The 27,726-nt window shown below is 40.2% G+C and overlaps 1 protein-coding gene across 1 annotated transcript in view; it reads right to left on the minus strand.

The window, feature by feature from the left end:
• The window catches only part of hcn4 (hyperpolarization activated cyclic nucleotide-gated potassium channel 4), a 49,207-nt gene that overhangs the window by 11,102 nt on the left and 10,379 nt on the right, over positions 1–27,726 (minus strand). Inside the window, exons 2-6 of the mRNA XM_008310443.3 lie at positions 21,738–22,161; positions 11,270–11,431; positions 8,127–8,345; positions 531–677; positions 19–259 (exon numbers count right to left, since the gene is read on the minus strand). Of these exons, the coding sequence (XP_008308665.1) occupies positions 19–259; positions 531–677; positions 8,127–8,345; positions 11,270–11,431; positions 21,738–22,161 (1,193 nt within the window). The remainder of the gene's footprint in view (positions 1–18; positions 260–530; positions 678–8,126; positions 8,346–11,269; positions 11,432–21,737; positions 22,162–27,726) is intronic.

Raw genomic sequence — 27,726 nt, forward strand, 5'->3', positions numbered from 1 at the left:
CAAACGTAATTATTTTACCTCCAAAGTAGGAGCCATCTGACAGCTTGGTCTCCTTGTTGCCTTTGGTCAACACACTGACGACCCCGTGTTGGATGAAGTACATTTTCTTGCCGATGGTTCCCTCCCTGATGATGTAATCTCCGGGCTGGAACACTTCAAATCTCAGCTTGGTGAGCATAGAGGTGACAAAGTTGGGGTCTGCGTTGGCAAACAGAGGCATGGACGCCACAAGCTTTCGGCAGTTGAAGTTGATGATTTCCTGTTTGAAAAAATAAACGGTTTAGGTAACGGTGAAGAGTTTATTGTAGTGACCACATGTACTTTCAGACCAAAGGAACAACATGTTAGTATTACAGCTTTTTTTAGCTTCTTTTTCCTGTGTTTTTGGTCACAACAGCCTGTATCAAATGCACACCTGAGTAAAGGATTAAATGTCAGTGAATGTGAAGTGCACTGCCAATCAGGCTCTTTGAATGCATTACAGTTACACATGCAGCAGATTCAAACTCCAACACGAGTTCTCATCCCACCTCTCGCAGCGGCTCGTTCAGCTCTCCCAGGATGCTCTCCTCATCAAACATCTTGCCCTGGTAACGGTGCTCGTAGTAGTCGTGGATCCTCTGCCTCATGTCTGCCGGCAGCTTGTGGAAAGACATGTACTGCTCCACCTGTTTGTACTGCACGGACACAGAGTCACAAAACAGTCAGAGGGTCACTCAAAGGTCAAGGTGCTTGAGGATAAACGCTCAGCCACACAGTCAAACAGGAGGAAACAGAGATGGAACATAAACCATCACGAGCACTCACAGGTTCCACCCATGAAGAAGACTTGGTTTCATAATAGCCATTAATGCTAATACACTTGAATGATACTTTATGTTGTTGTTTTATTACAGAATTCAAAAGTATATCCCAGGGTTAAAAAGTGTCAGTGGTGAGAAGGTGGTTCAACAATTTCATCTGCCACAGGATCATGGGTTACATTAGCTGAGAAGATGTTTTGCTCTTAGCTGTCCTAAAAAATCTATTTCCTATCTTGGTCACAATAAGATGTAGTTTAAAACTCTCCATTAATTATCCTCAAAGATTAGCTTTAGGCCATGTCAGTGTTTAATCCGACAAGATTTATTAAAACCTGACTGATGGTCTGACATGCTTTCCTGCACAGGAAAATCAGAAGAGCCCCCTGACATACACTGAATATTAACATTTTGACACCTACATTATTTGTATCCACATGCATGTTGAACGCCGTCACACATCAATCACAAGACTGCACAGCACTGCGGTGTAATTGAAATGCTGCAGCATCAGCACCAAATGAATATGAGAGCTCTCTAGAGAAGATGAGACGTAGTAGTCAAAATGAAAAAGTTCAACGCTGTGCTATAAGTTAGCCTTCCATTGATTTCAGAGAACATAAAACAGATGCAGATCAAAGAATAAGTGCAGCGTCTTCCAGGTAAAACTGAAAAAAAAAGAAGAAATTATCCATTCATGAAGCGACAGTGAAGCAGCTCTTTGATCAGTACTTCTACAGTGTCAACACAGTAAGAGCTCCGTGACACGACTGACCTCCTTTGTTATCCAACCCTGCTAACCTAGTCAACATGAATCTGGTGGAGACTCTATCAAAAGGCCAGCACTGTAGAAACAGACCACAGTATGTGAGCACAGCTGTCTGGGATGTTGTCAAAATGGATATGAACGTTAGAGCGGGGGCAGCTGTCAAGCTTTCTGAGAATCAGACGGAATCAGCGAGGAATTGGACAGACAGTTGGTGACATCTTGCACTGACAGACAGAGACACACACCCTGCTGTGTCTGTAATCCTCCTGTAGGTTGTTCCTCACAGTGTTAGTTCTGCAAAGTTAATCTTCATCTTCATCTCCAGATTGGTTTTCAGTTTGTCTGTGTTTAACCGGAGCTCTTTGAATCCCCCATCGACAGATTCAACAGTCTGGAGTCTGTGCATCATGATGATCAGGACCTCCATTCAAACCTCTAATGGTCGCATGCACCTGTTGTGAGTGAGCACAGCCGTTCATGCAACGTCAGCCGTACGGTACCGAGGCAAAAGTGATGAATAAAATGCATGAGGGATAATAGGTAAATAATCATGTAAAGAGCAAAAAACCCCAGTGAGAAATGTTAACCTGTTGAGGGGAACATTCTGGTATTTTCATATTCAGACTGTAAAGTCATCGACCACGATAAACGAAATGATGAAAATCAATCTGTACTGACTTTTCTTCTTCTCAAACCTTTGGTCTTTTTACTCTTAAAAGCTAAAATAATCATGACTATCATTCTTTATAATTTTAATTTTTAATCCTACATACATAGTTGTTGAACCCTCTCTTTATATCTGTGGCAGTTTGCTGAGCCACATCGGAACTACAGTGTTTGTCTTCACCAATATTTGACCCTGTTCATCTTTTGTAATCTTTTATTTTGACTAACCATCACCCTGACCGCCGTCTGTTCTTTTCTAATGTCTCTCTCACCGATTTCCCTCTCTTTCAAGCAGCTCTCTGAGCAAATGCAAATTTTCAACAAATAAAAACACTGAATTATTCATTCCCCAGAGGAGACATCGGCCACTTAATTATACTTTCTAAATATTTCTTTTCTTACACCGTCCCCTTTCCGTTTCCACCGAACTTAAAGCAAATCACCCTGGACCAAACACACTCAGTCATACTGTACAGCCAACATTTTATATACTTTTTATAATCAACTGGGTTTTTATTTTTTTTAAAAACAGACATTTTTCTTGTCAAACACTGTAGAAACTTTTATTCCATAAGGTCTTAACCTAGTTTGAAACCACTTTGTTTTTAGATAAGTTTTTCAGTAGTATTTCAGGGTCTACTTCTTTCAAGCCTCAATCAGTGATTTGCATTTCCCATTTTAAATAAGGAGCATGAAGAAAAGAGCAGAGCACAGACAGTGAGACGGTGGAGGGCGGAGCCAATAGTCCTTCAGGTATGCCACACACGTAGATACCTGACACAGGAAGGAGGAGGGCTGAGTGGCGGTCACCTCTGTTTGTTACACTCTGTGGGTTCTACATTAGCTGCACTGACTCTCATTGGACCGTCACTTTGGTAACGCAGTACATAGGCCACAGAAAACATGAAACATCATGTTTATGATGCAGGTCACTAATAAAGGGGAGTTCTGGAGGTCTTGACTCAGCAGTATAAGGGATGATGCAGGCACAGAGGAAAAGACAAATGTTACAGGGTTTACATTCATGCCGTCGGTCAAATCTGGACTGATGAGACCAGCTGGCACCGGAAGGCACAATCTGACTAAAGCTGCTCAACTTGATGACAGATGTTTCCTTAGGTCAGGGTGAGAGAGAAATGATGAGGTGCCGTTCTCAGGGCTGGAAGCTGAAGCACTGTTACAAGAAGTCAACAACTGAATATCAGAGGGTTTCAGCTTTAATGAGATCATCTTTTTGTCAGGCTTTAAGCAGCGTTTGGATTTGAAACAAGTGGGAAAAAAATGTTGATTTTTTTTTTATCCAGGTTTTGCAACAGGTTTTGATCTGGCTCCACTTGATTTTTTTTTTTTTTTTTTTCTAGACTGGGCAAAAAGCATGTTACGGCTTACTGAGAAAGACATCACTTAGAATTTTACAAAGTAAAGAAAGGAATTCTCTGATGAAAACACAGCTTTCATGAGTGACCTAAATGGAGGATAGATAGAAATGGCAGTAGAGAAATTTTTCATTAAAAAACAAACCTGGAAACCTGGATGCAAACTACTTCTTGTAATGCCAGAGGTCGTGATTGGACAACTGTAGTACAGGAACAAAGGCTCTCTGGAGCCTCTCCACCCTTAAATAATCAGCTTGAGCCTCTTATTAACGTTTCCCCAAAGAGCTATGTTTAATTGGCAAGTGTTAATTAGAGATTTAAAGAGGAGGAGCAGCAGAACTCCACTGCCATTTTCATTTAAGGCCACTGGGGAGGGGCCTGCCACAACAAGCTGCTGGTGCACAGGTCCCTCATGGGCATTTCTGACTTCAACAAATTAATACAGCATTATTTAGATATCCTGCTCTGAAGGATAGTAAATAAATATATATATATATATATTGTTGAAAACAGTAAGAACAGACAGGACGACGTGAGTAACAATCACCACCAAGTGAAGGAGATGATCTCTCTCGTTCATGTGTGTCTCTCCCCATCCTCAGGTGCACTATACATCTTCACAACAGCAGGCTGAAGTGAGAGATAAGTGGCAGCTTACATGGAGCTGGAGTGGCAGACGTACCCTGAATGCACCGTCAGATGCACAGCCATCTTGTGGCCGCAGTTCTCTTCCTGTGATAATGGTTCTTAACATGTCTGAGACAAGAGGAGGTGGGGTGAGAGGTGGGGTGAGAGGTGGGGTGAGAGGTGGGGTGAGAGGTGGACTGAGAGGTGGGAGGTTGGTCCATGATGCTTAACCCATTTTATCCCAGTCCAGTTCACTGTGTTTTCCAAGGTGGGATGAGAGAAGTGTAAGGATGTTTGGAACAGTCTTAATTATACTTTCACACTGCAGTTGTATATGTGGACTTGCAGTACTTGATTCCAGCTCTATGTTCAACTCAACATCAAGAAAATCGATGGAAATTAACTTCCAGTGAAATTATGAAATATTTTATATGTATTGTCTCACTTCAATACAAGGAGGAAGAAGAAATCAAATTTAAGAAGAATAAAATTTGTAGTTCAATCATCAATAGGACCTAAACCTGGGGGGAACTATTGAAGCCCCCCATCATTATGGCCCTAGTGTTGCTTAGTGACATTTGGTCAAGCTTCTGTTGCTCAATTTAGGGCTCCATCAAGTGGTGATCAATCACATCCAGCCAGCCTTGTCCATTCGCTTTCCCTGTCTGTTAGCATGTGACTAAAGATTGTTGTAAATGAACAGTTTAATGGTTGTTTTACAGATGTGTCAAACAATAGATGTATTCATCTTAAGATAATAGTTAATAAAAGTTTGTTGTGTAAAAAATGCTATTTCATGATCAAAAAAGCTGCATAAAAAGCCCCAGTGTTCTGTCTGGTTTGATCCAGAGAACATGGTCAGTCACCAGTCTGTGTCCAATTTGATGAAAACGCGACAAATCTGCAGAACAGCCAGGCAGAACAGGCAGATGTTTTTCTGCATTAGCCGTTTTTGCTGAATGTTGTTTACACACCGGAGAAGAAGGGAAATACATGTTTATTTTTAGCCGAGCAGAAATGGATCTAATAAAGCTATTTTTCATCTCAGTGGAGGACATACTTCAACCCATGGCACTTACTGTGATTGCTAAGCTCTCTACTTTGTGTAACAGTTAACAGGCTGCCTGATTCCTGTTTGAAAGACTATTTAAGACTGCTTGCTAGCTTCTGACAGCCCGGGCATTTATCACGCAGCTCCACAATGTAATAGAAACGTATTCAGAACAGATTAGACCCAGGCTTTCTGATGATAATTTCACCATCTTTGAGAGAAGAGTTCCCCTTTTTTCCTCCCCCCTCAGCTGTATGCAGACTGGAGACTCCTGACATTCGTGCACAGACTTGTTCTCTGTAACACAGTCCCTCAGAGGGATTTCACTGATTAGTTTTGCATCTAAATTTAACCATTTCTTGGACAGTGCCTCGACCGGCCAGCAGGACAGATGGCCTTTCATGCTGACCATGTACACATGGATATAATGTGTTACTGATGGTTCTTGGCACAGAGCCCATCACCACACTTTATTGGCCCAGGACCTACTTTTCAAATGATCAGGCTAAAGTGACCTAACTCCATGTTAGATTTAGATTTACTCTTATAAACTGGACGTACAGTACCTTAAATTGACAATATATGTTGAGTTACGATTCAGTTCTTACAGTATATGGGCCCCACTAAACAATAAAGAATTTTTTTTTTTTAATTGCACATGATCTATGAGAATTCCGTTTGTGGTCAACTGGTAAATCCCAATCTACTTATTTTTACTACTACTTTATTTTTTTACAGGAACACGTTCACATCCAGACAGAGAAGTCTACTGGCACTGGATGTGGTTACTATTACATTTTTAAAACCATTCCAAATTAAGAATGTTAGTGTCCTTTACATGGAATAATCTTTAAAAAATGTGCTTCATTTCAACATCTACAGAATGTACTGCTCAGTGAATATCCAACGTGGCTCGAACCTAATTTGAGTTTTATGCTGTTTATTCATTTTCACAGGATTAAATATGCTCTCCGAGGGCTTTCAATAAAAATCTGTTGCCGTGTATTTTCCTCCCCTTGTTCATTTTACACAAACAACCTCTTAATGTAATCCTCTTTTATTCGCACTTAGAAATACACTGTAAGGGCTTTTGATAAGAATGAAAGCTTCCCAGTGTCCCTGTGTTCTGAATACCCACACTGTGGAGTGAGTGCAAACACCAAGACATCCCCCTGCTCTGTGGTCGCTGCTGAAGACACAGGGATGGGTGAATACAGAGGAGAAATGTGGCTGTGTGTACGATGAACAATAAGGAGATTTTTAATATTATTATTTAAATTGTAAGGATTCAGGAGTTTTAAATAATTTTTTTTTTTAATTTATTATTATTTGTCAGTTATTTAAATTACAATTTTTTAAAATTTATTATTATTTGTCAGTTATTTAATGAATGGATTACAACAGATCACACATGCAGGGATTCAACCCTTTGTCTGTATTTCATTTCATTATATTTTCTAAACACCTACATTTAAAAATATATTCACTGAAATAGGCCAAAGCAAGATAAGCTTAGCTTAGCTTAGCTGATCTCAAAGATTTTGTTCTGCATTTGTGTCACACATTTGTTTTTATAGATAGATAAAAATGTCAGAAAGATTGAAAAATTATTTTTATATGTTATATATTTAAGATCCGTATAACTTATTTTTTGGTTATTGGACAATATAGTTAAGCATCCGGCTTTCTTGTTCAAAAGCTGCCTTAAATGTATCACATTCACCCCTGGGTTTAACGAAATAACAAATTCATTAAAATATTATAAATTGTATATTTCTGGACAGACTGACTGACTACAGGAGATAATGCACTGCATGCATGTTTATCAGGTCAGGCTAGACAGAGTCAGCTTCAGTTCTGTTCTCAGGGAGCTTTTTTTATTTTTTATTCTGGCTGCATCCCTGCAGACCAGACCAGCTGACCTTGTCATGCTTTTCTGAAAACAGCCACCTGTCTCCTCAAAAACTCTGGAGATTGACCAATGGATTGCCTATTTCCTTGACAGTGGGGATTATGTTATTAGTCTAGCACAGAAAAACCAAAGTGAAATCTTGCAGGTGGCAGAGCCCCTGTCAAATAACAAAGGTGAGGCTAATGAAAAAAACCTGCATGACTCTGAAGAAACTGGCTCTCATTTTAACAAAAAAAAAGAAAAGAAAACGGAGGTGTACAGAGGAAAAGAAATGACTACAGTCTACCAAAGCCAGATGAGCACACACACACACACACACACACACACAGCAACAGTGCACCCACCGAGTGTCTTATCACTGAGGCATGTAGAAAGATAAACGAGGGAATCCGCTCTTAAAAAATTAATTGCAGTCTGCTGTAATAACCTTTCTGAAGGCAGGCACCATAAGTAGACGAGGGAGCCTTATTAGCCGGCTGCTGATCCTCAAGGAACTTCAGGGGGTGATCCTGGAAACAGCAGAAAACTACTCTGGTCACATGTTTGACAGGTGCTGAGACTGGACAGCTGTTCAGTCTAATTGGCAGCGAGTGTGGATCGAGCTCTTGACTCTTCAGTTTGGTCTTTGAGCAGCGCAATGTTCCACTTAGACCTTAGGTTTACATCACATACAGACCAGATCAGCCTTTGACTACATCATATGAGTCAGTCATTTCCCTGTTCTTGTAAGCCTGGCTCTTTGGTTATTTTTTTCAACTATCCCCCTTTCATTCCTTTCTGAATCTTCAGTGGCCTACGAAAAAGACATTTTGATGTAAAACAACAAAAATGACAAGTGAAAGCCGGGCTGTTCCTCGATCTTTGAGTTCCATCTAACATCGTCTAACATCCTCTCTTGAACATAAACCAACCACACGTGACTCACCTTCTCTTGGTACTGCCGTCGAGATGAGTCCAGAGACTGGATTAGAGCGGTGGCATGGCCCACAAACATGGCGTAGCAGGTAGCTCCCACAATCATGCTGAGGATGGTCAGCCACACGTCTGTCATGCCCACCGGGGGGTACATGCCGTATCCAATACACAGCATGTGGCTCATAGCCTTGAAAAGGGCGTAGGAGTACTGCTGTCCCCAAGTGTCATTCTGCATGAAAGGAAGGACACAGAAAAGGTTAAAGTACATGGGAACACTTTATTCTTCCCATCTTACTCCGACCTCATGAGGGCGACGACGGCACATTAAAGGTCAATAGAAACGCTTGTTGTTTACACAAGCACACACACACACACACACACACACACACACACACGTACATCCAAGTACTTCCAGGACAAAACTAATGGCAGATGCTCGTGGTGAGCATTCCAACAGCCAAACATTTGGAGCAAACAGGCAATTGGGCCGGGGTTTTTACAGGAGAGTTCTAGAACAGTAGAGGGAGCATGAGACGACAGAAGCTGCCATGACAGAAAGTAGGTTGAATATTGGGCTCAAATATGATTTTTTGGAGTTTTCTACTGGTAGATAAATTGGCTCTTTTCTCTCTTAGATCCCAGTGGTCGTTGCTGCCAAATCAATATCAACCCTCCTCTGAGGTGACACATCCAAATTGCTTTTCCACTCATTTCCACAGCGGAGAAAGCGGAGAGAGATAGCAGTTATATTAGTGTCCTCCTGAAAAGGTGGGGTGCGATGACCCAGTGAGATAATTGGACAGCTACTGTAAGAGGAAAACTAAAAAGTCCCCCAATGATTCTAATCAGGGTGAGAGCCACTGTGACTGAGTCTATCAGTGCTAACAACTCCTTTGTCTACCTGCTGATGTGAGCAGTGTGGAAGTGCAGGCCCCGGAGGCTTGGATTCATTCAGATAGATATATTTGTTATTCCGTCACACTCACACTCATTCTTCTATGTAATGCAATTAATTAGACACTGTTTACGGTGTGAAACAAAACAAACTCCATTTTGACGTTAATGAAAAGGCGCCGTCCGTCTCATGGGACTTAAACTAAGCATGTTTGGATCGTTTCTCCTCACACCCTAACTACTGAGGCCGGCTTAAGACACAAAGGATTCCGTCAGAAATGAAGGTCTTCAAACATACAATAGAGCCAAAATATTAGATTTTATTATTATTATTATTATTATTATTTATTATTATTATTTCACATCTGTCTCAAATATGAATGGAGATGGCTCAATACCTCTTGTCCACTATTATGTCCAAGCAATTATTTTCATGTTTGATTTTTTCATATTATTTACCGTACCTCAATACCTCTTGTCCACTGTTATGTCCATGTTTGATTTTTTCATATTATTTACCTAATTATGTTAATTGTCAGTTGATGTTCGCTTCTTCAGCTTGATGTCATAATAAAAATGAAAATATTTACTGTCACTGAGCGAAATCACTGAACTTGAGTGTTGTGGGGTTTTTTTTTGGAAACTCTGGGAAAAAGGTGTTGTTAAATTTAGATACATTTATTTATAATTAAAATACAGCAATTAACAAAAAAATTAGACGACATAATTTTACCATAAAAGCCAATACACTAATGATGACACAGTCCCTCACCTGGACCGCTGTCTCTTTTCTGGAGGTCTGTAAGTGTGTGTGTGTGTGTGTGTGTGTGTGTGTGTGTGTGTGTACTGGGGGAATCGTTCTTGTCTCTTCACTGGCAGGTATTTGAAAACAAGCTAAAATTAGCTTTAGTGTGAAACATCTCCAGAGACAGTGATTTGCAGCATCTGTCATTTCCTATGATTAAATATAAGGGAGGCAGATTGTGTGAAACAAGTGAGCATGTCAGCCAGCCACTGAGGCATGATGAACCAAATACATCATACCTTGAGCGATGTAACTGCTCATGTGACATCTGTTCTGGCACAGAGAGCTGAACAATCAGCCGACTGGAAGCTGCTGTAATGTGGAACTTCTCTGAACGTGTTCTTTAAGCTGTCACTGTATCAGGGCATGTTTATCATGTGATCCGTCATCGTGCCGTCTTTAAAGTCAGTGCTCAGTCTCTAACATCAAAATAAAATGTAGTGACTTGTTAAACTATGGCTGTTTTTTTTTTTCACTCACAATGACAAATTTCTATCATCCATTTAAATTGTTAAATCATCATCAATAAACAATAATAATAATAATAATAATAATAAACTAAATGTTGTTATTGTATATAATTTTTTTTTTTTTTAAATTGTCAAGGTTAGTTTTCACTATGATTAAATGTTGGCTCAGCTTCATTTGACTTTAACTTTCTGATTAATGATTTTAAGAATCAATGCAATAAAATATTTATGCCTTTCGAAAACGGTATGCAATGCTGTGACATAAATACTTACATCAATATTACAATCCAGTCATGTAGCATTACTTTGGAGTACAACAGGAATAGTAAGTAGACACATTAGTCACAGTATTCAGAGATAAGTGCTGCCTTCACTGTATGGCCTGGTGAACCTCTCATTGACACGGTGATAAGCCATGGGCCGCGACAGGAGGTTGATTTATACTGAGAGACTGACACACTTACTGCCAAATCAATTCATGTTGAAGGCCCAAGCATGACACCTGGTACTTAGTGTGATTCCTTTAGCACCGTTCTCTTGTGTAACACGTCGAGTTAACGTGAGGCCAAATGAGCTGCGGCTGGCTCAGAGCCAGCGGTGGTCACACCGACTGGCAAAGAAAATAAGGTTGAAAATGGCAGAGCCGCTTTAAACCGCCGCTGTAATCCTGCAGCTAGCTAACAATACAGACAAAATGAACACACGTCATGACTGCTCACCAGGAAACTGTCAATACACAGTCAATATTGGACTGTGGCTGTCGGGAAATCAATGCAGGCACAGCCTTAACCTCTCGCTTGTTTCTTTTTTAAATAACACCTAGAAGCCTCAGGACATGGAGGTGGAGCAATGTAGGAAATGGAAATAATTCATGAAGGGGTTAAATGACACTGTGATACTGTGTGCAATATTCCATGAAACACCTTTTGTTTGTTTTCTATCAAATAAGATCAGATAAGTGACGATGCTGACAGCAGAACTTACCACCATCTTGTTTTTGGACACCCAGCAGTCAGCAGGGAAGTCTTGCAGCATGGGCACCAGGAACTGCAGACAGCCATCCCAGTGACACAGCAGCAGCATCATCCCAATCAGGTTGACTATTCTCACCATTGCACTGGCCAGGTCATAGGTCATGTGGAAGATCTGAGCAGAAGGAGAACAGGGAGTGGTTTAGAGGAGGATGACCTAATGCACTGAGGGTCCAATCCCTGAAAATGCAGTCACACTCACACACGTATGTGTGTGTGTACGCATAAACACTGACTGGAGATTGTCTTGCGTTACAAGCAGTTCATTGACTTCCAGGTCTTTGCTTTGATCACATCATGCACATGGTTGTGGTTTAGGAATTAGATGATGAAGCACTGTCAGACCGTGTAAAGCCACAGCTTTTCACGCCGTACACAGATTAGCCGACCGATGCAGATGTTGCCCGTTCTGTGAACAACTCACTGGGGATGCTGGGTGGACTGGGAGCAGAGCTTCACCAACCCTGCTGCTGCTGCTGCTGCGTGGCTGTTATCATCAACCACTCAGCTAAACACAGTGTTTGTAAAAGGGTAGAGGTGCTGGTGTTCACAGGCCTGCTTGGTTAATCCTAATGATAAATATACTCATAAGGCGCTCTGAGACCTCTGGGCTGGTGTAGATTTTTATGGCCTCCACCATTCAAAGCCTCTTAATCCCAAAGAAGACAAGAGTGTGCAGGGCTTTTTGAGTGGGCGCACCCATCTTCATTTTGTTGTTCTGTGGCGGGTAATAAGAAGGTGGGCAGATAAAGACGATATATTATATTTGTCAACTCAAATTTAATCACACAGTTAGTCCTTAAGAAATGGGCTTGTTTATTTTCAATTTTCCAACCGACTGCCTTCAAATGTAGGAACCTGTTGGACTTGAACAGTGTTCAGTACCGCCGCTACACCGTCACCACATCAGTGTCAGTGGCGTTCACTCTACGGCGACAAGGTCAAGTCGGGTTCCTCAGGAAACCAGGGCAACTAACGACCGTAGGTTCGAAATAATATTAAACCCTTTTAAACATAACTTTGAAGGAGGTTTGGTTACACTACAAATCCTGGCAATATAATCATTTGTGTGTTGAACTACAAAAGAAAGTTTCAGCTTTCTTGCTTTAGTTTTAAATATTTTGTTTTTAATATTCACACTAATACAACTAGCTACCTAGTACGCTGTACGCAGCAGAGTTTTCTCTCATGACCTTGATTTGACCTCTAATGTGTAGCGATCTGATTAATATTAAACTGGTGTGTTGTCTGATGTTTCAAATTTTTAAAAATACATTTTCTCATAGATTTTAATTTTCCTAAATGCTTTTTAAACAACTGGACCTGAAATGAACTTCTGTTGTTTCACACTGTCTGAATCTTCCACTGCCTCAGATAAACCCATATATTTGGCCATGAAAGTCGACGTCTCCACATATATACATATACTTATTTTATCTGTGGATACACAGGTGCATGGTAAATGTGTCTCCTTCTGACATTGATTGAAATGTTTGGCCTACTTTTACATCAAAGTGGGACTGTTTACCCGGCGGCTGCAGTTTTTTTGGCAAAATCCAACAAATGTCTCATTTTTCCCCCAATCCCTTCTCTACAACCGTTTATCAAATGTAACATTTTCTCTCTCTTTTTTTGCCCTCAAAAGCATCCCACCTTGTTCTTTAACCACAGTGATAAATAAGTGATGTTATCTAATACGGCGTGTTGTGAGATGTCAAATCTCCTGCTGGAGCTGTAATGCCTTTCCATAGCATTAAAGTGTTAAATTTGCTCTTTGGTGAATGAATAAATCATAAGGTATCCTCTTCCATCAGCCACACTCAGCCCTAATATATTTTTCATTTGTGAAATCTTATTTCCAGACAGGAAGTGGAGGCTTGATGAAACCCAGGCAGCATTCAAATCTATGTCTAAAACCCACTAAACAGTATATGATTCCAATAAAGACATAAAGCCAGGCTTCATCCATAGGGTAAAAAATAACTGGCTGTTTAAAATGTCATAATTACCATTTAATATTAAATTACCCAAAGCTATGTTTTAGGGAAATTGATTTCAGAAAATTTTAACAAATACAAAAACAAAAACAAAAAAAAAAACGAGAGTCTACAGTTGAATAGCTTTCAGTTCTGTCGTCAGGTGAAGAGATTCTTCAAATGGAAATTGTAAAAAAAAAAGAACTGAACAAAAGATGTAGAAAATGGAAAAGAATAAAAGGGCAAGTTTAATATGAGAGGTTTAATAAGAGTTGTAATAAAAGATTTGTGGTGTAACATTCGTATAAGTGGTGAGTTGGAGCCCGATGATTCGCAGCTGAAATAGAAGGTTCCTGAAATTACTTTTATTTCTTGAAGTAAAGTGTTTTGTAACTGGATTTTATATTTACACCAGTGTATATGTCATAAAATAATCTGTACCCACTGTTTATATATATATATATAACAATAATCACAAAATTTAAAGTTTCATTAAAATGGAATGTTCTTTAAAATGAAAAAAAAGTCACACACTGTAGTCAGATAAATAAAATAATTCTACAACTTTCTTATTCATTTTATGTTCTGCCTTTAAAAAAACAAAATATAAGGAACAAACGAGCACAAACTTCTGCTACATACTTCCTGTACCACTGCCCTCAAAAGACCTCTGTGTGGGAAATAAAAGCTGGTGCAGCTGTCACAGGTAACGCCATGTAATCTCTAGGCTGCCGTAAACCATAGGGAAGTGAAAGTGATTGGCCTGTGTGTCCCCACTATGAGAAATCAATTCAAAAACACCCACAGCAGAGCAGAAACAGAAGCTTCAGTCATGAGAAGCCGTTCCAAGGACTGTTTCAGTTAGCAGTTTGTCCACGGATCGTTACTCTAAAGGACGGGGACGGCGTCTCGTCTCTGCATCTCTTCTTTGTCTCTTCTTAGACCTGTGTCCTCCGACAGCTAGAGTACAATAACAAAGTAACACACATGCTGTACTTGAGGCAGAGGCATGGATGTGTACACACACACACACACCTTGTTTGTACACATGGCATTGCTCACTGTGGCATGTTAAATGGAGAATGACGGATTGCTGCTGACCACTTTCTTTTAATTGATAGGGCCACAGAGTGAACCTGACAACATTAGCATCAGGATAAACAACAGAGTTGTGATTGATGAGGGCACAGAGATGCAGCGCCACTGTTTCAAACCAGAGTTTGTTGTTGCACAAAAATACCCTCATTAGGCTGCTGCATGGAACGCCACTGCTTCTGTGGGTGGATACTAAAATATCAGACCAAAGTCAGACAACTTTTAAAACCTTTGTAACACGATCATTAGCATAGGATGCTATTGGATAGAGGAAAATGGAAAATGTTCAGTTCAATTCGATTCAAAATGATTGAAGTATTTTTTTTTTGTCCAAACTGAATTACAGTTTAATTAAAGGTCCTTTATGAGCTAATATAGTTTTTATTATTTCTATTATTAAACCTAATAATATATGTTGAAACACAGAGCATTAACAAAATAATAATAATAATAATAAGATTACACTGGACGAGGTTCAAAATGTGGTCAAGTCAAAGACTAATCTGTGTCCTTATGAGACAGCAATCAGGCCCAGACAAGCCGAGAGTGGATGAAGGCAGCTGCAGAGTCGTCGCCAACAGATGGTGTGAGAGGAGTGTGATGCAGGTGAGAAAATAGATGCACATGTCCCACAGTGCTGATGGAAGCTGCCCAGACACAGTCAGCGTATTACTGTACCCACACATCTGTTGTTGGCTGCTGGCACCCGTAATGATGATCAATGTCTAGTGCGGTGGTGTGTCGTCCCCACCCCCCCCCACCCCTCCCACCCCCCACATACACACACACACACACACGATACCAAACATAAAGTCTTTGTCATGACACATTTGATGGTGTGTTGCAGGCCGGAGCTCAGCAGAGACGTGAATCCAAAGATGATGTAACGAACTTGTAATACTGTGTTGCCTGATGTCAACGTTCTGGTGCGAGACTGTTGAATTAAATCAATTCTCTAACTCGAGTCGAACATTTTGCACATAAAAAGCTGTACATTCTGACAAGTCTGAGCTGGCGTTCATAACAGCTACTTGTGACAATATAATATCAACCTAATATCATGAAACAGAAACAACAGCATTAATACCGGCTGATTATGGAAACTATTAGTCATCAGCAATAAAGTCATGTTTGTACTGTCACGTGACGCAGCTCACTGCTTTCAACAGACAATGTAGTCATGATGAAAGACGTGTCATTATCAACTGAATGTATCCATGCATTCATGGTTTTTGCCAATTGTCTAAACCAGGCATGGGTAAACTAAGGCCCGGGGGCCGGATGTGGCCCGTTTGCCTTTGTAATACGGCGCGCCGAACTTGTCCAAATGATGTTATTATGTTATATTATCATTACACTCCTGCCTTTTTCCTGCAATGTCTGTAGTTCCCCAATAGATGGTGTAGAAAAGACTAAAATCACTTTAGCATTTTAGCCTCAATGTATGACTTTTACATTTTTCTTAACACTCCATCTGCTCCTGACCTGGCCCTCCTGCCCAATTTTAGGACCAACTGTGGCCTCTGAGTTCACGCCTGGTCTAAACTGATGGCACATTCTGGAAGCAGTCTGTTTGCTCTAAATGCTTGGACTGAGATGGCCTGCTCATACATGCTGTCATGGAGGATAGAGTACATATGGAGAATGAGAAATAAGGCTGCGAGTACACCACAGGGATGAGCCTTCCATCATCTGTCTAAACTGGCCTCCAGGGCTGCGATCACAAACACCGCACTCACACTGCCCACCACTATGAGGCACTGAGGGCTTTTACACAAAAAAAACATTTTTGTGTAATAGTTTTTTGGGGGGTAAGGTGCAGGATTAAACAATTTTGTGTAATAGTTTTTTGGGGGGTAAATCCTCAGGGGTGTATTCATATCACAAAGCTTATTCAGAGTGTTGAGGACCTGTCACTACTGCTGCAGAGCCTCATTGTTCCCTCAATAATGGACCAGTGAATCTTTTCTTCCTGTTTCTCTTATCTCTTGAAGACCATACCTTAGTCCAGGTACTGGCTCAGCGACCGGGGGTTGATTGGTTAATTTACCTCATTTGAATATTTTTGTATGAATCCACAAAGTGGAAGTAAAAGACTGACACGTCCTATTGTTTTTCAAAAACTTTAGTGCACACCCAGTAGAGCTTAGAGGAGGAAACTTTACCGTCCAAATACTGTCATACAGTATTTGCTGTATGAATAAGTTTTACCACACCACAAATACTTCACTTTATAAATGAACTTCAAAATGTTTGCATAAAGTTTGTAACAGCGTCAGAAATAATGAAAAAAAAACTTAGTTTTGTTTCACTTCATTTCCTTTTAAGTTTTCTTTGGTTTCTTAAAAAGGTGTTAATGTAAAGAGTTGCAAATGAACCACCAATATTCTAATAAAAAAATGTAAGAATTTTGACTGTCCAGCTTTCACCTTGGCTTATTAATAATTATTAATAATATATCAAGTGATATTTGGACATTTCTTCTCTTTTACAATACAGAAAAACTCATTAACTCTTCCATTCTTCCATGAAGTATTTCCATGTCTGAATCTCCTCACCTTGCATCTCCGTCTTTGTTCAACCCTAACTCTAACTGGGTCAGGCCGGACAAGCCTGTTGTGTGGAATACATCAGCCATGATGAAAAAGAGAAGCTCTCAGAGCGTTCTCATTAGTGCATAGTCTTGAATCTGATTAAATGGGATGACTAATCTCAGCCAAGTCACTAGTCAACAGCAGACAACTTGCATTAGGAGGATATCCGGTCACAGTCCTGTTTTTATAACGATGCATAGTGACAAGAGGAAGCTGACGAGAGGGAGGAGGAGGAGGAGGAGGAGATGGAGGGGGGGGGTTCATTTAATTGTGTGTATATATACTAGTGTGTGGGTGTGTGTGTGCACGCATACAAATACAGCAAGATGCCATCATTCAGGACAGTGACGTTAGGTCAACAGTCTATGAAGACTGATGCTGCTGCTAACTGTTGTGAGTTATTTATAGACTTACAGACACAACGTGTCAAATGTGAGAAAATTAAATTACACTGCCTTTTTTTGACAGCGACGGAATATTGGTTTAAAAGAAACACTTGGAGGTGACTGGGGAGTTAAAAAAGTTATTCTCTGTCTTTATTTATGATTACTTTTTACTGTAAATAATAAAAAAAACCCAGACAGGTAGAACAAAAAAAGAAAATCCCAGACAGGTGAGGTGGGATATTAAGTTGGCCGTCCACGTCGTCTGAAGTGTAGCTGTCGATAGTAAAAGTCGAAAAGTCACTCAGGGGCTGAGATCTGGGCCACAAGGTGTTCTGTGGTGACAGCTGACATTTCCCTGAGGTTGCATCTGAAGAAGTGTGTCACAGAGGAGATGTTGGCCTTTTACACTCTCTGCCTAACTAGCATTCATCAGCAGCACATACACACACACACATGAATGCTCATAAAAAAGATTGTTTTTTGCCCATATAAAGTTCTCTAGAACTGTTGGTGAAACATTAGCAGTCAGACATAAGCCTGTGGTAACAGATGGACAAACACCAGTGCATTTATTGAATCAATTATTTCTATTTGTTTTATTATCCCTACTTTTTCCACCGCCCTTCCAATTTACATGAGCCTTGGCTTAAACTTCATTTACGGGCTCTGATAAAGAGGCAGCCAGGGAGCGCAGTAAAACCCCAGTGAATCACATGAACTTTTCCTCTCTTTGAAATGACATCACAGAGGCCCTGCGTGATTAATGTCACCGCACGTGTTAGGAACATTTCACCCCAGAGTGTCAGCTGAATATCTGGGAACAAGAACATCTTAAACTCTCAAAGCCGAACTGGGCTGAGACTACGAGGGGTTTTTTATACGTAACCAGACTCTCAATTAACCTTTATGTAATCTCAGACAAACAGACAGCATTTACACACCAGGCTTCATAATGGATATCAGTACTGTACTGTATTGTGCTGCTGGTGTGTAATACTATTTGCCATACGAATCAGAGAAAACAAGGCAGGCCTGATTACAAACCTGAACGGGCCGCATCTGGCCCCCGGACCTTAGTTTGATCATGCCTGACATAGACTGTTAAAATAAATGAATATTCAAACTTATTCATGTCCTTACAGAAACTGCAAATAACTATAAAAAATGCTTCCTAAACTTCGCATAATTCTGATTGGCATAAAGTTGTTAAAATTAGGAATTTATCGTTGAGGTTTCACTGTTGATCATGGAATTAAAAAATGTGTTGTTGATTATTCCAAGGAGCATGGGAAAAATCCCGGTGATGTCGACTCAAATCTCAATCTTTTTCATGTGATTGGTTAGTTTGATGTTAAGAGCCACAGATGGTGGTTAAAAGTGTTACGTCAAATACCAAACGACACTGACATAGACAAGTCCAAAACTAAAATTTGTTTTCATGTCAGACACACACTACGGGCTACAGACATGTGGTCGACTGCAAAATACTGCTGCTAATCCCCATCACCAATAACATTCTGTGCGGTGATAATGCATGCTGCTTGTATTGTTAGAGCTTTCTTCTGACCCTGCAGACTGACACTGTTCAATTACTCCGAGACACTCCAACCTGAATGTTTAACTCAGCACTGCAAATGCTTCAAGAAAAAATCCCCAGCATGCTCGGGGCTTGGGTTATTTTTAGGTAAGAGGATGTGTAGAATGACAAACAGCCATTTACTATGAAACTTCAATGAAGCAGATCCCAGATCAGATTCATTAAATGAGACCGTGTGTCTGCCGTCTGTCTGACAGGGACAAGGTAATGGATGATAAACACCGGTACATGCCTGGTGGAAAAACCTGAACAAACCTCTGTTTTCAATTCCTGGTTCCATTGATCACAAACATCAATGCCTCTTCAATATAGAAGCAAAATGAGGGTGTTGTAAAACACACCACAACTCTGCTGTGTGGGCTTCAAAATTGTTGGAAAATATAGTTATTAATAAAATCTCTTCATTTTGCTCAAATGTTTTTCTTTAGGTTTATAATTAATTCTATTTACTTTTAAAATATTATTATTATTTAATTTAGGCTTTTTGTACATTTATGTCTATGTCTATCAGGCTGTGTCTATTCCTCTCCCAATAATTGCTGGGATTGGTTACCACCATCCCCCTACCCCCCACCCCCCCTCTTTCCTCCAATCTTGAGGAAGATAAAATGATGAATAATAATGAAGACACCATCTCATACTGGCCTGTGCCTCAGTCTAGAGTAAACAATGTTTCAGTAATTTTTAATTTTTGGTGTGTATGGGGAAAAAACCTGGAGCTCATTGAGAGTTGATTTCACTCTGTTGTTCTGCTTTAGTGCAGTCTTAAGTTTCCAAAATACATCAACTCTACCTTCACCAACATGTTAAAAACCAACTCCCGTCCACCACTCTCTGCCAGCCGACCTCATATAACCTCATAAGCAACGCCCTTCTGTTGCCTGTCGTGTATTGATGCCACTCTTTCGTTGACTTCACACTGTGATTCTGATGCTTCACTTTCACCTTTTACTTGTGAGACTCCACAACACCCATGCACTGAGAGGGAAGAGGGAACATTCCCTCATTAATAGTGCAATTACAATCATGGCTGTAGTGCAGAAATACCTCTGTGGGCACCGTGACCCTGCTGTTAGTCGACATGGTAATCTACACGTCAGCTTCATCAACCTGCTGAGAACATGGCTACAGGAGGAGAGGCCCTTCATGTCTTTTCCAGGGTGATTGTAATCAGAAAGAGCATCTCTCCATTTGTGCCCAGTTAGAGGGAAGGAGGAAAGTACTGAGCTCTACAAACATTCTCACAGTGTTTCCCCGAGAAGGGATTACCATTTGGATTACAATTGGATTACCAAAGTATAACCCCTGCTTATATTTGACTAGGTTCATCAAATAGTATCCGTGTATTACTGTCAGTCATGTTGATTTCCTCGCTGTTTCCTCTCTCTCGGTGTGAATCCCCTCGTCTTAATGCAGAGTAGTGAAGCCACTGTGTGAAACGTTTCCGCTGCATAACCCTGTGCCATTTCACAAAGAGCACATTGATTCAGAGTCTACGAGGAACAGCCGCTGCTCTTTCACGTGAGAGTTTTAAGGTCAGCAATACTTAAAAGTCTGTGAGAGTCAGGGATATTTTATACTTTGATACCCATGTACATTTTACATCACACAAAAAAAAACCCTGCAGTGATGTTTTCTCTTCTTTTTACACAGTGTGAGCCTGTGTTTTCTCCACAACAATGGAGTGTTTGCAGGATGGATGTACAAGTCAAACACTGGTAAAATAGACACGTATCCTGCCTGCAGGGCCACAATATAGATTAACTTCATCTGAACGTAAAGACAAACCACAACCCTGCCAAATCTCCCAAGAGAAACAAGAAACCAGGGTAAAAAAAAAAAGCCCAAACGAAACGACAGCTGCCTGACAATGAAGGACAGACATGTCTCCTGATTTACATATATGAATGCACTTAAAATGCTAAATTATTTTAAATAATTCCATTACCAATTCATCTGGATATTTCCACTTGTGGTCAAATTAAGTATTTAGATTTTGTCTCTTTTTTCCTAGGTTTTTAAAAGATACTTTAGATTTTTGCCAAGTTTTTCTAACCTGACCAACAAAGATTACAAATCCACTCAAAGGCAGAACGGTGTGGGTCACGCAACCCTTTGCTTCCCTGCTGTTGTTGCCAGACGCTGCATCTGGACAGACTACAGACAAACTAGGTGGAGTATTTGTCATGACTACACTTTCTAAACCAGCCCAGAAACATGAAAGTCACAGGTATCAAAGAAGCCACGAGTTACTGCATGTTAGATGAACTGGGCCGTCAGTGTAGTGGTTCAGGTAGAAAATATCAAAGTTCCCAAAAGAGTACATTTGTCTTTGTATTTGAATACTGTATAGTTTAGTTTAACTTTCCTCAGATAGTTCAGTTACCTTCTTATTATCCAAAGATTCTCCTCAGATACATACCGTAATTGTCAGACTATAAGCCGCTACTTTTTTCACACCCTCTGAACCCCGCGGCTTGAACAATGATGCGGCTAATTTATGGATTTTTACGGGCTAACGAAGTTCATACCGCTAGCAATCAATGACTGGTAGGCTACTGTGTTATACTGTGTGTTATACTGGTAGCGTACGTCTGTCTGTGAATGGCAACTTAACTATTTAAGGTGATTTGATTTGATTTTAGGTGAAGAAATAATACATGGATTATAGTAACGAAAGCATCACTATAATCTCAGGTTCATTTCAACTCAGAAAATATTGATCACTTACTTCATCTGACCATAAAAGACACCAATACAGTAGGGCTCTTACCTCCTCCCACTGGTGAATGTAGCGTATGAGTCTGGAGAGGCGGAGCAGCCGCAGCAGGCTGAGGATCTTGGTGAAGCGGACTATCCTCAAGGCCCTTGCCGTCTTGTAGAAATCGGAATCAATGCGTGTCTCCACGATGAGGAAGATGTAGTCCACGGGTATGGAGGAGATGAAGTCCACCACGAACCAGCTGCGCAGGTACTTTATCTTGATCTGCTGCGGGTCCAGGATGATCTCTGTGTTGTCCTCTTTGACGATGCCCGTCCTGAAGTTAAGGACCAGGTCCATGAGGAAGAAGGTGTCGGAGACCACGTTGAACACGATCCAGGGCGGGGTGTGCTCGTCCTTGAAGAACGTTATGCCCACAGGAATGATGATGAGGTTGCCCACCATCAGCAGCAGCATGGTCAAGTCCCAGTAAAACCTTCACAGACAGAGAAATGGAAATGTGTTGATTAAATGGAGAAAAGCTCATTCTTTCCATTGCATTTTAAGAACCCATCGCATATGCATGTGCAGGCAATACATATGCATGGTATCTATTCAATCCCCGGCCACGGGCCTATAAAGCTGGTGCTGTTAGAAAAATGTTCCGTTTTTATTATAATGATTATTATATAATATGCCGTTAAATGAAGAAAATCTGCCGCCACAGATTTAACCTATCTTAAATAAATTTACATAAATATAAGTAAATAACTGTTTAAATATAGTATTAATCCAGTACACACAGTGTAACTCGATGGTTTTTAATGCTTGACAAATAAAACTGGATTGGACTGAATATACAGGTTTATACGCTAAAAAAAAAACAAAATCCCTGATGTTGTGTTTGTGTTTGTGAGAACATCTTTGTCTCCAACATGGATGTGTTATTATACTGATGGGCAGTTCATTTAAACAAACTGTAGTTTATTAAAATGCAGTTTTATTCAAACCACCAACCAAACAAGGGCATTCAGACTTTGGTCAAAGGTAAGGGCCGTGGACTTTTTAGTTTCATCAAATATCTTTCGCTCACAGGTACCTGTGTGTACTGTGTGTACTGTGTGTACTGTGCTTTCAAAAGCAACGTTACCTGTGTTGTAATAATACTGTAATAAACCATAACAGCGTCCTGTGCCAACCCTCAGCTGACCACACACCATAAATCACAACTCAAAGGTCAGTCAGGGTTAAGCGTTAATTACAACACGCGCCGTGACCTCGTCCATCTTCCCAGTACGTGAGTTTGGACCTGGGGGGTAGTGGGGGGGGTGGGGGGGGCAGGTAATTAAATCCAGATTGGTTCTTTTGTGTTAGGGCCGATATATTCTGGATTCTACACAGGATGCACCGCATACTGCATTGTCCAGTGGTCCAGTGTGTTTTCAGTGATTTACTATGATAGCCGCGCACGCACACACACACACACACACACACACACACACACACACACACACACACTGAGCCATAAAGATCGGCCACTGAGCAAAACTAATTTAAAGACAGGGTCCAGAGAAAATACAGATGGAATTATACTACAGTACTTTCATACCCAGGGCTCTGCTGACTGAAGCGACTCTTCTTCTCCCTTATTACAACTCATGTCTATTGATCTCATAGCTGTGGTAAAGCTAGTGCATTGTGGGTTCGTGCTGTGCTGCAACATGACTTTTAATCTGGAAGGTCAAATCTGGTTGTACAAATATTTTGTTTTTATTTTTCATCAATAATGTGCTACGATATAAACCCAGATTTCAGACTTATCACAAGGAAGAACACACACACACACACACACAGGAGAAGCTGTGACAGTAATTGGTGTTCTTTAAGTAAAAGAGGGTCTTCGTCTCCAGCTCATTGTCAAGTAGAGTTATATTTAGACAGACCTTGCCACTACTGTGAGATTTCTTTTCTTTTTTCACGTTACAAATGAAAGCCCAGGGGAACACAGGGGGGAAAACTTCAAAGGGAGAAATACAAACATAGGTGTTGACACTGGTTCTTCACTTGGTGCCTCGTTCTTTAATCCCACAACCTCCACAGACTGTGCATTTGTGTAAGCTAAAGCTAATTGGAGCTCTTTCATCACATGACAGGTTGTACCAGCAACAGACTAAGACGAACAGTTCCTTTAACGTCCGTTATAATGTGCAATTTTTTCCACACAAAAAAAAGTTAAAATAAAAGGAACCATGTAAATCACTATGTTACCATTTTATAGTTTAATATCAAATGTCCAAATATAATGGCCACACAATGGATGGATGAATGGATGAATTGATGGATGATGATGATGATGGATGGGTGGACGGATATTGATTTTAAAGGATTTAATGCCATTCTCTGTGGAATCAAGGTCAAATAATATCTGCACATTATAAAGGCAACAATAGACCAACACGCCCAGTGTGACACCTGCTCTACATATGGTAATTATGTTAATAATGTTTATGCAGCCATAACATGAACCATAACCACTATCTTGGTTTGACAGGTTCAATACAATGTACAATTTCATACTAAAATCAAAAAGGAAACTTTTCAAAGTATTTGACAAAAACACTTCCAACTGCAGTGTTTTTGCACCAGGAGAAAACAAAAGGCAAACCGAAGATGTATGGCACATAAAAAATATGACAAAACAAGGACACAGCCAAAATGAAGGGCCAGAGACGAGTTTCCAAACAACACTGAAGGAGACCAGAAGATAATTCAGCATCACAGAGCTGGAGATTCAGAATGTGTTTTCAGATAACCAGCATCTCCGCTACAAAGAAAACACAATCAAATCCATACGTCAACACACAGACACATCCTGATGTTTTATTGTAAAGATTATTTCCACCTACGGGTCTCCAAACAGACAAACAAGAAATCCATATAGAGCTGGTACAAATCTCCAAGACAGATTATTTGATACATACAAAAAAAAATGTGGTTTTGAGTCTGTGTGTATCTAACAATGACTTGACCTTTTCACTTTGGTTTCTGTAACGGTCGGTCCATTGGGATCAATTCACTGCGTTTTATACTTAATGTCATTTAATAAAAATTTACTCGAGTCTATAAATACAGTTAGGAGTGTCATTCAGACGTTAAAGGCAACGGGCAAAGGGTTATGTCCTTATGTGTAACAAAAAAAATTCAAAGACGACCATCAACAAACGGGTGGGGGTGGAAAACAACAGAGAGATGACTGAGCTGTAACATTGACATTGGTGAAAGACAGAAATAAACAGATTGTCATTACATGGTAAGGACCGGAATCAATGATTTAATCAGGTATTTACAAAACATAAAAAATGTTCTTTTAAATTGTTCTGAAAGACTCTCAATACATCAACTCATGAAAAGTCAACTCCAGTCATTCTGGTGTCTAATGCAAAATGATGGTTTGGCGCCCCCTATTTAATCACTTATAGACTTACAGCATTGCCCCCTCCAGCAGAGAGCGCCCTAGGTAAGAGCCATACTGCTGCTGTAGGGCGACATCATTAAAACAGTTTTTAATGGGCACAGCAGCTGGAATGATCTGGTTTTAACAGAGTCCTGACACAAGAGACGCAGTGTGTTGTCCAGTGATGTGTCCAGAGACAGTAGGAACATGTTCTCACCATCAGAGTCCATCTGACTACATCAAAGTCCTCTCTCATTCTCCTCACCCTGTCAGGAGAACTAGTCCGGAGGAACCTTGCTGGCAGATCGAGGCAGGTACGGAACCATGCATGTGTTTCCATCTGAACAGTGATGGTCGGGCGAGTGTGGCTGTCCATACTGCATCCACAGTAACAGACAGGGGAAACAGACAGGGCCAGAGCCTGTGAGCAGATTATCTGTCCTGTCAGGTAAAAGTGGCAGATGGTGTTTAACAGCAGCTCCTTTGATTCTGACAGAATGGAAACAATGGGCGCTCACGCACCTCAAAGCATGGGAGCTGGACTTGTCCCTTTTTTTTGTCTAGAAATTTTGATTTACAAACTCATGCGCACGCAAGCACAGACAAAGCCTTCAGTTTGTACAATAGTAACATGATGTTTGGATGATTAAAAAAATGACTGTCTTTCCATGAAAAAGCTGTTTGTGTCCCTAACAATTTATCCAAATTTTCTTTGTCTCTCTATCTCGAAAAAAAAAAAGGTCATTTTCCTTTCATCAGGAGTTACCACAGCAGCCGTGCACACAGTGATGTGGCACAGTGTTTACCCCAGTTATTTGGAGTAAAACAGCACAGCCTCGTCTCCTCATATTCATCCCTATGGTGAATTAACAGTGTCCATTTGAACTAATCTTTCACATTTTCAGACTGTGGAAGAAAAAACCTAATTTGGTGAGACTGGTGAACCACTTTTGTATTTGCTGTAAAACATATTTCATCTGTTGTTTACATGAATGGAGAACTAATCAATTTATTCTTTTGTCCAATAAACAGTACAGTTTAGTCAAGATTTAAGAGGGAAAAAAAAGAGAATTACTGTTTATATTTAAATGTCTACTGAGTTGCTGTAATTTTATTATTGCTATTATTTTTAATCTTACACCTTATCAGTGTGGTTTATTAGGCCCATGAGTTTCAAATCATCTTCGTTTAAAATTTGTACATATTTATTAGAGTTTCCCGATCCTCTATGAGCCCCATAATAATTTAATAAACACTCGTGTGTTTGTTTTAATCATTAAATTTTCTCTGCTGTTGCATGGATAATTGCATCAGAAAGGCAAGTATGGCTAAAGTCTGGAGCCTTTAAATGAATAAACACAGCAGTCTGTTCTGAAATAAGGCAAGAAAGGCTGTAATTAAAGAAACAAAAAGCTCCCCTTAATTAACATGGGCTGCACTCAGCCAAAGGTGGGACGAGCCTTACAGCTGTACAACAGAATCTGAAACATCGCCACAAATAAGACCAGAGTCAGAGTCATATCAAAGCCCACTATTTAACAGGCAAATTGTAAAACATAAATACATTTTAAAAAGTAGCAGAGTTCAGGTGTAGAGGGGGGAAAAAACACGTCAAGTTAAACGGGTTAAATGTGAAACTGTTGTCACTCGCTCCAATGAACTGTTATAATGGTGCTGTCTTTGCTAAGAACAGCCACCGGGCTCACTGTGAGCATATCATCCACACTGGCACTGCGCAGTCACAGGTCGCTATATTTAGGTAAGACGCCGTGTTTTATCAGACCATGGCTTAAAAGAATTCATCAGCGATGGAGGCAAATCCCCTGCACACAATCCCCACCCCCCAGCCCCCCAAACCTCCAGCTAAAAGAAAGCACTGGGATTTAGTAAATATCTGGCCAGATGAGAGGCCTGTGGCAAACGTGAACGGAGTCAAGCTCAGCCAACACTGCTATAAAACAATACAGGTCTGATGTTAAAGGACGGTGCATGTGATTCTTTTTTCTTTTGCCCCTAAAGCTTTGCCTGGTCCATTAACAGCCATAACAAATGTGACGCCAGTGTTTCTCACACAAAGTGGGACAGATTTAAAAACAGATTAAAGTCCTTTGAAAAAGTGCTTTAGAAACAGGTAAGGAAATCTAAACAAGTGTAGAGTCAACCTTCCAGTGTTCTATTTGTGATCAGGTGCTGATGCATTTGTAGCTAACTACAAATTAAAGGACTTTTTTTCTTGTTCTTCCCACGTATATCATGTTAGTGCATCATTACTGTAAGTACTGAACTGGCTTTGAACTCAACTTATGGAAAAGAAGGAGAAGAAGAAATGTTTCTCTTCAGGGAAATGAGCACGTGTTAAAACACATGTAAATTACCTTTAAGGCTACGTTACTTTCAAAATTAACACTAGCCTGATTAGCCTTGATGTAGAGCAGTAGTTCTCAAATTTTTGTAAGATCTTTTTTTATGATAAATGTAGTATCAAAATATTGGTTTAAATAATTATTTCAATATAATAAAAGTGAAAGTTCATAAACATAATTTTACATTCAGTCGCCCGTTCAATTGTATCTTCCAAAAATCCCAGGAAGGCTCTCTGCCACAGAG

This window comes from Cynoglossus semilaevis, chromosome 5 (genome assembly GCF_000523025.1).
Source record: "Cynoglossus semilaevis isolate Cse_v1.0 chromosome 5, Cse_v1.0, whole genome shotgun sequence".
NCBI classification, from domain to species: domain Eukaryota; kingdom Metazoa; phylum Chordata; class Actinopteri; order Pleuronectiformes; family Cynoglossidae; genus Cynoglossus; species Cynoglossus semilaevis.